The sequence below is a fragment of the Opisthorchis viverrini genome (genome assembly GCF_000715545.1).
Source record: "Opisthorchis viverrini unplaced genomic scaffold opera_v5_82, whole genome shotgun sequence".
NCBI classification, from domain to species: Eukaryota; Metazoa; Platyhelminthes; class Trematoda; order Opisthorchiida; family Opisthorchiidae; genus Opisthorchis; species Opisthorchis viverrini.
This window is the reverse complement of record NW_008751738.1, coordinates 575,135-586,629: the sequence shown is the minus strand read 5'-3', so window position 1 is coordinate 586,629 and position 11,495 is coordinate 575,135. Positions and strand designations below refer to the sequence as shown.

Sequence of the window (11,495 nt, the reverse complement as noted above, 5' to 3'; positions counted from 1 at the left end):
CCACCTCCCAGTAAATGTAATCAGAGAATAAACCTAAACATGTGTGCATAGCTATAATTCCGTGTGCCAATGCAACCTTATCAATAGGTTATTTGAAACGATTGGGCCCTTGGTCCGCAAAGGCCATCTGAGTATCGCTGACGGCACGTCAAAATGCCATGAAGCTCATGGTTGTAGCATCCACGCATCAGGATAATACCACTCAGGCATTTTTATAAAGGAAACAACTCACAAGGTTACCGAAAACTCCTCGACCTTGTGAGTAGTTTCTTCTGTGAAAATATACTGCGATACCTCGAATATCGCCCCAGTTGAAACTTGAGGCGGCCTGTGTGCAGCACATTCAGTTGTAGAATACCATAAACGAGAGATTCAGTTGAGTCTCTCGTGAAAACCAAATTGAGTTGCGAATGAGTGTGTTTCTCGAAAACTACCCAGGTATATTTCCGTCACTATGCAAAACCTGGGACAGCTAATATCCATCATAAGGCTGTCCTTCGTATAGGCTACAAAAATGGCGGAGGGAGTGGCCCCCGAAGCAGCCAACAGTCAGATACGGAGGACCCCTTGATATAGGGGACAGGTCAATGACATTGCAGAAAGCGTACTCTGACAGAGAATGACTTCTGTCGCCAGATCTAAAGCACAAACTTACTAAGAGTAAAACAATTTCACCAATGTAACGAAAACTGAAGTATCCTTAGCTAGCCAGCTTAGTTTTCTCTATCACGAAAGATGTTCATTCAGCTTAATTCGAGCGTGTTGTCCAATGAACAGGGCACTGCACACGGCCTTCACACATCCTGTACCCAAAAGAATCAAGGTTGCACGGTAGCTCTGTTTCACACAAAATTCGAGCTTACATATAATCTGATCAAAAAGAGGCATCAAAATATACTTGGTGGCCAACCAGGGAAGAAGGACAAAATACCAAATCATCACATCAAATTGAGGAATGACCATCCGAAGACAGACAGAAAGTAAGAACAAAGGTATGGCAACAAACAAAAACCAAGAAAACAGACAGACACCAAAACACTAGTGATGACGAGAGGATTGAGAAATATGATTTCACATATCCCAGAAAACGCAGACATGGGATAGGAACGGTGATTGTTGGTGTCAAACGTGTAAAAAGGGAGGGTCGCAAAATAGCAGAGAATGGGGCAAATATTCGAGGTCGTGAAACAACGCGAGCGAAAGTGTATGCATGCAGCACATGACGGCGCTACGCTACTTCATCAGTGCCTTGACCACAGCACCAACGGACAACTGACGAAGATCTGCATAGGTTTGTCCGGTCCCGACGAAGACAATCGGTTGAGACGAAATGTAGGCCATAGAAATAGCCGCACCCACCTGTGGAATGAGACATTGCAGGACAATTGTTAGAAGGATTTTACAGCAACTGTGGTGTTGGAAAACTCGAGGTTTTGAATTACTCAAACTATGATATACGGGGCCTGAACACCTTCCGGAATAAAGGCTATGTTTAGACAGGCGACTTATCAGTTGTTGGCTATTAAATTTACGGTAAAATTTTCCTGCAACCATCATTTCAACTTTTTTCCTGAATGTCTCAATATGTACGACGCGATCAATGTTTCGTTGGGACCAACGCGCGCCAGTGTTCGGAATGAGAAGAGGTGCAACAAGCTAAAAACTAGAACTTAGGTGAAAAACCATCGTAATATTGTGTTCTTTCATTAAGTTTACAAAAGTTGCTTGAAGACGAGCTCAGGATTGCGTCATATATTCTAGCCGCATACTTGCACGACAGACCCAGATCTATTCGGATGTTCGGAAGGCGCCTATTATTACCAGTGTGTGTTATTGATTCACAGCTCCGGTTCTCGGTTGTAAAAACCAACAAAAGAGCGAAATAGTGGACCGGGAAAGCACGTGATGTACATAATACTGCTGTCCAAAAGGCACTGACATCAGCAGAATCCCTATTTGTTTCTCGCACTTATATGCAACGTGACTGATGACCATCTTTCCATCTCAAATCGTCTCTCTAGGTTTGCAGAAAGGACTTCCGAGTTTTACTATCCAAAGGGATGCTCCGGTTTCGGATATGCTGTCACTGAGTATTTGGCTGAATTACGGATGAAATATGGACCAGCACTCAGCGGTACATACAGTGATCCCTCCCAGCAGTTTATCGGTCGGGCAAAGCAATTTGCTTATGGATCTTCGAAGTACAAAAGTACGGTTCAAATGTAGCACATAAAAGTGGAACAGGGGCTTTCCCTGGTTTATGGAGGATGTTCGATCTTCGAAAGTGCGCTGTCACGAGGGGTATTAACTCTGAAAAAAATCGTTCAGCTTTAGCATCCTTTCTGTGCTTAGTTGCCAGGCCACCTGCACGAGGGTGGGATACTACCAGGTTGCCCAAGCCTAGAGAGGGGAAGCCGAGTCACAGGTCGAACCAAGGACCTTCTGGTCAGTAAATTCGCGCTCTAACCACTTGGCCATCTCGCATTAACTCTGAGCATACATGAAAATCAAAGAAATTAAAAAGAACAAAGTGTTTTCAAGCAAGAATTGTGACAAAAGCAGTACTAACCTTGTCGTCGATTGTATCGAACTTGGTCAGTACAATGCCATCAATGGTGCGTGGCTTGTCAGCCATACTATGGTCGGCGAGCGACTGGTTGAATTTGACCAACTGATCCACAGCCTCGTTTCCGACCAGGGCTTCACCCACGAATAAAACCAAGTCAGGCTGGTTCATATGAATAAGCTGGGAGAGGGAAAAGCGTACTCAGGCGAACCGGGAGCGGAATTAACGGAAAAAAGTAGGTGGACCTAGAAACGAATCGAGAAGTCACTAAAGTTCATAGAAGCTTTATTCTCGATGACAGATCACATTGCATTACAATAGAGAATGTTGGGTTGATTGTAGCTTAGTGATCAGTCGTGTATCTAGTAAATTTGTTTGTCAGCCAGAGAGGGAGTTGCTTCCGGTCTCCAGTAACAAGGGTACTGTCGGTCAGACCGAGGTGAAATTCGTCGCGCCTGCAGGCGAAACCAAAGATATAGTGGAAGCTGATAGAAGCAGCGAAATCTTCCTGTATTCTGGCGCGGGGCACTCTACGTGAGAGCACTGAGTTAAGCTATATTATGCGTTCACCTCGCAGTTCTTTCATCGTTTTTTAAGAGGATATCACCCTTGCAGGGTGGCGTCGAATGGGCCTCCACCGTGGACGAGCTTTGGTCGGGTTGTTTTGGAAATGTCCAAATGCCCGATGAAATTTCCGGAAAGTTGTGGAGAAACAATGAACACATACTTTCAAGCAGGTATCGAAACCCAACAGAATATGACGTAAAAACATGAAGTTAGTTTGAAGATTAGCCGAATTTGTAAGGATAGATAGGACGTAGTGACGTGGCGGTTCACATAACGACTGATACTCAGAAGAGCGCGAGTGAATTGCATCGTCCGCATTTCTAGTGGCCAACACGACCCGAATGGTTCATCAGTTGAAAGGATTATATGAGACCGTTGAGTTGGAAGCTTCACATAGAGACCAAATCAGTAAATTTGGTTCGCGCGACAGTAGTGACGGACCAAAACTCAGTAAAAATTTATGCCCGGTTTCTTTTGATAAGAAGGCCGATCAGCACCATCTTCGTTCATCCTCACTTTCGTAGGTGCTGCTGTAGAATCGTGAGAATACGGAAGAAATTTCGCCGAGAATTACTATAGGGGGGCGGAGACTGAACTGCTCGTCCAGGATAGAACTGCCACAAAACCTAAGAAGGCGCGAGGACTGCGATAATACGGTGCTTAAAACTGAAGATGAGCAACAGAGTGGTCGAGATGGATTTGAACTTTTGATTAGACCTTAATGCATGGACTGTTTGGAGCTTGAAGGCATGAGCAAGAAGCATATTGGTTTGCCATTGATTACGAGTTTTAAACGAGAAAAACAGCTTACCGAAGCAAGAGCGCGCATAAGCGGTTCGTTATCTTGCATACGACCAGCAGTATCAACCAACACGACATCAAGATGGCGATCACGGGCTAAATGAGAGTAAAAAAAGAATAAGCTAGTACAATAGGACTGTCAAGAGTTCAGTTCACGAATTCCGGTGTAGGTTTAGTACGCCAAAACCAAATACGGTAGTACCACGATCATTTGGCCCGTAGCTACCCCTCCACAGACATGATTCGCAGATGGACGTGGCAACCCAAATACTAACAACGAGTAATATAATCAAATTCGCGAAATACTTACTGAAAGCTACGTGCTTTATCACTATATATCACTATATTTTAGAATGGCCTCAAGCTACTTAGTCATCAGATGGTTCAGGATGGGTAGAGAGAGCAAATACGTCCCTCTGAGTGAGAAAATCCCCTCCCAACCGAAACACTATTACTTGTGAATAATAGATAGTTGAAGTCAGTTGCAACTCTGAGAAGTACCCACTGAAAGCCTATTCTTGTGGACTTGAGTCGCTCTTACCAGGCACCTCGTCCAACACTCACAACATGACGCCACCACATTTGATAGCAACATCAATGCTGAACAAAGATGCCTCACCTAGTGTTCATCTGCCATATTTGCTCCAAATAGTAAGGAGCACGCGGTACACTTCCTCGGCAAACACTAGGTATGAACTGTTAGTCACCGAAATCCGGAAGTAAAAGTGGAGGTAAAGTAGCAAACTGAGTGAGTGGAAGCAATCAGGTTAAAGACCTATCTGGGAAGGCACTGACAAACTCTCATTAAAAAATAATTCAGGGGACCTTTATACCAACCATTCGAAAGGTAGCCGCCAACAACTCGGCCATTTTGAGCAAAAGGTTCAGTTTCTCAGGAGAAAAACATCTTACGGTAGGTCGAAATAATTGTGTGAAATTTTCTGGTAGCGTCATGGCATTGGGCGGAAGAAGATTAAGGTAANGGGCGGAAGAAGATTAAGGGAAAATTGAAGGTAACAAACTAGCTGAGCCGCATGATTTCCTGAGAAAAATAACGTGTTCTTGATCACAATTTATATCATTTGAATCCTGTTTGATCGCGGTAGCATGGGCTGAAAAATCTAAACCGGAAACTACAATTCCAACTTCGTTTCCAAACCCCATTTCTGGAACACAAAACAGTTAGGTGGTTTGGAAAGGCTGCGGCGTGCACAGGAGGCGTACACATCGTGCAATCCATGGGATGAACCGAAGGGTGAAGAACCATCAGGTTATTCAAGCTTACACATGAATGGAAAACTCCCAAGCGGGCCTTCCAAATAGGGGAAGGACGCTTGCACCTCCGCCTATCATTCTGGATAAGTGAGTACGAAAACGCAGGTAGTGGCAAGTTCATGTAAGCAACGGCTAATCGGAAACGCCTGCGCAACCCTTGTAATAAAGTAACCATACTTCTGCTGCAGGTACCTACCTTAGCATTCGATATCGTGTCTATGTGAGACGCGCAGCAAAATTACATAGTCCCGTGTTATCCACAAATGGGCCAGCTTTGATGATCTTTTAATACGGAAATTTATGTTCGATGTAGTTGTATAGTTGAAGTAACAAAATACGTCGGAAGTCTATAGTGCATGGTCCGGAGACAAGAGAAAACCCTCTCACCATAGTTTATAGCTGAACGCGCTATCGAAGCAGCATCACGGCCGTAGCCTTGTTCGTAAAGCTCGACCATTTTCTGTCCCCCATGTTGTTCAGGCGGATGAATATAGTTCAATTTGTGCACGTGCGTCCGCAATTGTTCCACAGCCCCCGAACGGAAAGTATCACAGGCAGCTATTAAGACACGGAATTTTTTTTCGATCAACCAGAAGGCGATCTGTAGGATTCAAAGGACACAAATTCATGCATGAAGATGGAATACAGAAATCGTATGTGAAACATGGATAAATAAATAAGAAGCACCAATCACGCCACTAAATTTGATCTGAACCTCCGACTTTTCCAACAGAAAGAGCTTCTCCGAAAATTACACGACAAAATTGGTGTCAGTTTATTTGGACGAAACAATTTATGACCAAACTGGGGCTACTTATGTACTCCGCATGCCAGAAGACCATCTACCCCAGAGCTCTTTTATCCCAGCTAAGTGGAAAAGACCGAGAGGTGGACAGTGAATAACCTGGCAACGGAGTACGAAAACATTAACCATTAAACTCAGTTGGGTGGGCAACTGCCACCTACCTGGATGGGGATCCCGGGACTCAAATCACCAGTGTTTAGTGACATTGGCGGAAATGGCCCAATCGTGCAGTCAGTGGTACTCGTGCATCAAAGCTATCGCCTTAAAAGTGTAGCTATCCAATTTCCGAACAAACTGAACATGCTTTCACCTCCAAAGCTTGGTTGTATATTCCACTTTTCCGTTTTCCGGTGATCCAGACTGTAGCAGCTGGAACCAATGTGCCTATGAGACACGGTTTATAGCTGATAAACTGATTGATTGACTCATGGCACTGTCAAAACGTAAAACGACAATCTTGGGAGCAGATAAAGTTTGTCCGGTCAACCTTGGCTTGGTGCACAGAAGCAGTGATATCATGGGGAAGCTAGACATCCAAAAAGACGTCCCCTTTTATTATATCGGCTAAGTCAAGAAATCAGTCAGAAAACTGGCTGACTGAGGAGGGGTTCTGACGGCAAGAGTTTCAACCACGGAGTCACATGCACAATCTCTCTACGTCTACCTTATAAGTCCCTGCAAAGAAGAAAGCCCTCGTGTTGCTGAGGTTCTTAGGATCCATAAGCCCATCATCCAGTCATATGTAGGCCTGTGGCTTCGTAGTTATCAGGTGCTCCAATGGGCTCGAGGACGGTCTATATACATCATACAATTCACCAGCGGGAGGTCGGTAGTTCGAGCCCGTACCCAGATGTACCTTTTTGTTAGCGCTACAGGACTTCCAACTTTAAGACCCACCATCCACTCTTCAAGAATTCACATTGTAGCCCTTTGTGTATCTGGATGACATCAATGTGTGACCCATTGCGGAAGTCACACAAGGGGCTTACTAATGGGGGGTTTAATAGACCAAAGGGGAGTGAGTCGGCTGTGACGGCCTGTTGCACAAGCATGACAAAACGTGGTTGCCTTCAGCAGAATACCCGTGCGGTAGCGGGAGATTGGCGGTCCAAGTTCACTTATAGGTTTGTCTTTTCGTTCACGCTAGGTGTAGTTGGGCCTCTTTTTTCATAATCTAACAAGTCCCCTTCTACTTTCTATCCAACAGTAGTCGAGTGATTTAATGGATCAACGGCCAGTTTCACATCGAAAAGTCAAGCTAAGCATAAGAAACGACAATATTATCAACCAGAGATGTACATCATTAACATATTTAAAAGGCGTGCGACTTACTTTAGCTAAATTGGTAGATTTTCCAACACCATTCACGCCACAAAAAACTATAGTATATGGCTTTCCCTGAGAACGTGCATCCAAAGCATCACGGAGAACATCAACACGACGCCCCGAGGCAAGTACACGAGTGCACACCTCCTCCAGACTGGTACGAACACGAGTGTAAACACGCTCGAAAGCCCCCAACGGTGTACCTACAAGACGTTCCGCTACGCTATCGCATACACGCTGAGCGATCTCCACAGCAACATTTTTGGCAACGAGTCGATCCCGCAGTTGCTCCAAAGATGGGGCAATATCTTCGCGGGTTAGAATACGGCCATTACCACCAGGCAGACGTAATCCTTTAAGCAAGTTGGATACAAGACCTCCGCGGTTGTCCTAAAAAGTAAAACATGGCAATTTCAATACGATAAATGCATGTGAACATGACAAAACATATGTCTGATAATTCTAACAGCTTATTTTCCCCTTATCGTTGCTAAAAGTTGTTTCGTTTTCAACAGTGTGCACCATTGGCTAACCCTTTCATTCATGAGTAACGAAGTCACAGTGAAAAAAGATGTATTCTGCGCAACAGCCGTCTACATTCCTGATTCAGTATCAGTAGAGACTTAGCATTACCATTATAGGAGGCCGAACCGGCAACCCCGCACAGCATTTCTGGTTACATACTTGGTAACAACAGATGAAGAAAACATGCTTTGCATTGAGCGGGAATCAAATAGGTAGAGAGAACATATTCCAGTTAAGTGAAGGTAACGGGAAATACGAATGGGCATCTCACCTTTACACCTCCATTATCTTTGGAATTAGGAGCAGTACTCTCGGCTGTCTCATTGGCTACTTCTGCAGGTTCGATCACAAACTCCTCTTCCTCATCAGAAGACACGTGGACCTCATCTAATTCATTCTTCATTGAACCACGGAGGCGCGACAGCGTAGCCGCCTCAGATTTCGACAAAACATAATCAGCCTTCCCGTTGCTTTCTCCCGCCCCGATAGGACTACTGAAGTCCAGTGCTGCAGCTTCCTCACCGGAGGCGGCGTTATCCCACCGACGACTCTCTTTTATTCGCTTTCCGTTAGGTTTCTGGAGTGGTGATGAAGTCGGACTGCGAAACATGAGATTAAAAATGTGAGGAAACAATGGTATACACGGGCGATATCACACGCGAGTCAATACTTGAGTGTGTTACTCGTGTCAGGTGGTGCTGAAAGAACGAAAAAACACAGTGGGATGTACCAGGCAACGAGTGATTTACAAATTTACGCGTTAGAGAAGAAAAACCTGATCACACAGCGGTTACTCTTGCTGCGGAATTGGCGGACCTGAGTAACTTTTGAAACCAAAAAGTACCGAGCCACAAAAAAGGGCTAATTGATGTAATGTGATGTAATCGGATCGCTCAGCTACCCTGTTCTTTATCTATGTGGTTAGGTTTCAACTCACTGCCTACGAGGCACATCAAACGGTGGATTTTACGGAACTGCTTCAATCAAACACCTTGGACGGTTCAAACCTCAACCCACACCGAAATAACTACAATACGGATGTCTAATTTGAGGAAATTTGGAAATCGCGTTCTAAAGCCTTGGTGGAGTAGCGGCAACGCGCTCACATTGCATGTCGGATGTCGGGAGTTCAAAACTCCAGAGCAACCAAAGATTTGCACTGCTAATGAGCTCCAAGAGCAAAAATCCCAGTGCAATACACACTACTTTGTTGCGGACGTAAGAATGATTGCACCAAGATGAAAGGACAGCATCACCTAAAACAGTCCGTGTTTTCTTGCTCCCCTGTAGAGCTCAAAATCCACAACCGATCCATGGAGGAGTTGTAGAGGATCACCACCTGCAAAAGACCCAGTTGAATGCTTCATAGAGTTCAGCAAGTATGTCCAAAAAATCCACGCACGGTTGACGTCCATCCGTTCGAATGTAGCCCGGCACCTAAGCTACTAACCCGAAAGCCTCAATGAATGTATCCCATATTTTGCTAAATTTTTGCTAACCTTTAACACTTTCCATTTTCTAATCCATAGTGTATGACTGGGGGTTGAGGATGTGGGCACTTCAAACGGTTATGCCAGCCACAAGTGGATCGTCACCGTTGTTCGCCAGTTACGAATATGCTACTTTAAAATTCTTCTGGATGATGACGACTGCGGCAGGTTTTCTGCTACATCGGTCGTTATCTGGCTTCATAAACCCGGTCGTCTTACTTGCCGTATACGGCATAGCGGACAATGAACTGACATCTACCTTTCTAGCTATTCAAATATCCCCCCATACTTCAACGTCGCCTTGAGTGCGACATTTCTTAGATGCCGTAACCAGTAATGTGGGTATTACACTAGTACAAATGAAGCCCTGTCGCAATCCAGACCAATATTAGGCTCGTCGATTGTCCCTCTTCATGTGACGCTCCAACCAGATCAATTAATATTTTGGCCCACAGGTTTGCGAGTGCTTTAATGCTGTCAGTAATGGCGATGCTGACTGGCCGAGTAATATGAAAAGGTGCAGTACAGTTTATCTGCCACGACACATCGTCTGATAAATGTATAAAACCAAGACAACAAGAAATATTTCGAATAAAATATTTACCTGGTGGATTCCTTTGGTTTCTTTGAGGCTTTCAACTTCTCTGCGAGCTTTCGCCTCTTCTGGGCCAGCATATCCTCGGCAGAATCCGTCTGAACTATACGGAATAAAAAGCACGGGAATAAGCGCACCTTCATGGCCTTCGGACAGCTTCGGAGATTCAGTCTTGGACGCTTTCTTCTCAGGAGCGACTCGCTCAGACTTCTTGGGTCCTGATATGATCATGGAGGCCACCGTTTTCTTTGACTTTTCGGATTCCTCGAAGGTACGCATTGGTCTGACAGTAAATTTTAGGAAGCAGCTACCCACTTAGCAGATTTACGCAAAGCACGGTCCTCTCGCTCAATTCTTTTCAAATTCTCTGTATAAATCTCGGCTAGTTCGTCAAATTTACACATAATGTTGTTCGCGCGCAACTCATTTTTGTATTTGTCTCTAAACTCGAGTGCTATGGAAGTTAAAAATTTGTCCACATAGGTCAACTGCAAGATATTTTGATAGGCAGCCTGAAAGCTAGACCCAAAAAACAAACTCACGATGAACAGAAGGTTGAATTCATTGTCCATATGCATTTTGATGGCGCGAGAATCGTGAACGAAAGGAGATTGTCCAGCATTTTCCTAAACGGATGTTAATTGGGGATGGCTGCTGATCACCTTCAATATTAAAGATTTGAGAAATGTATTAATAGACACTCTGAACATCTCCACCGTGCTGGGAAAACACCACAACCGAATTCCCCCTTTAGTTAGTATAACAAAAAAATCTAGCATGTCCCGATGGCGAAAATACTTCAGGCAACGCGCCCTAAAATGCGTGCACGTTTCAGGGTCAGGGTCTAGCTCAGTTCATTCCGTTAAGTTCAGGGTCACCGCGGTTAAATGCCGCTGGACATGCTATATTTTTTATTTACGCTCTCCCAAATTTTCGTCGCTATTATAGATTCCAAGGTTTTGGGGCTGCACATCAGGTGATGTGCTTTCAGCCTCTTGGCGGTGAGAGTACCTCTAACTGGGAGGGCTATATTTTTTACGCTCTCCCAAATTTTCGTCGCTATTATAGATTCCAAGGTTTTGGGGCTGCACATCAGGTGATGTGCTTTCAGCCTCTCTCTTGGCCTCCTGGCGGTGAGAGTACCTCTAACTGGGAGGGAGGGAGGGATTGTATGGAATCAACCTGATGGCTGCACATATTTTCGAAACGTGTAACGCCCAGAGTGGCACGAGATAAAAAAATTATGACGTTTCGCAATAGCGTCATAGCAAAACTCCTAGCCTTAAATACCGCTCCGAGGGCAGATATGATCCGGCACCCACACACCAGAAATCTTGGCCTCCATGTGTGCTGAAACGTAAAAGTGTATCGTATGAATATCAATGTAGCTGCACTTGTTTTCACGCAATCATCTATATCTGGAGGACCTAGACACTCGCGTACATTTCTGGTTATGACCAGTTTCCCAAAACTCAGAGCCAATATTACTACACTCAATAGTGCACATGACTAAGAAGCCGTATGCTGGAAAGAGTGGATAGGTAG

The 11,495-nt window shown here is 44.7% G+C and overlaps 1 protein-coding gene across 1 annotated transcript in view; it reads right to left on the bottom strand.

Annotated features, from left to right (window-relative positions):
- Positions 1 to 826: 826 nt before the first annotated feature.
- Positions 827 to 11,495, bottom strand: part of T265_04766 (hypothetical protein) — a gene marked incomplete at both ends in the record, with an annotated part of 21,753 nt that continues 11,084 nt past the window's right edge. The window contains 11 exons of the mRNA XM_009169591.1: positions 827 to 1,359; positions 2,570 to 2,746; positions 3,945 to 4,030; positions 5,597 to 5,810; positions 7,347 to 7,730; positions 8,137 to 8,464; positions 9,960 to 10,053; positions 10,088 to 10,233; positions 10,266 to 10,462; positions 10,493 to 10,576; positions 10,613 to 10,698. Coding sequence (XP_009167855.1) covers positions 1,234 to 1,359; positions 2,570 to 2,746; positions 3,945 to 4,030; positions 5,597 to 5,810; positions 7,347 to 7,730; positions 8,137 to 8,464; positions 9,960 to 10,053; positions 10,088 to 10,233; positions 10,266 to 10,462; positions 10,493 to 10,576; positions 10,613 to 10,698 — 1,922 coding nt within the window. The remainder of the gene's footprint in view (positions 1,360 to 2,569; positions 2,747 to 3,944; positions 4,031 to 5,596; positions 5,811 to 7,346; positions 7,731 to 8,136; positions 8,465 to 9,959; positions 10,054 to 10,087; positions 10,234 to 10,265; positions 10,463 to 10,492; positions 10,577 to 10,612; positions 10,699 to 11,495) is intronic.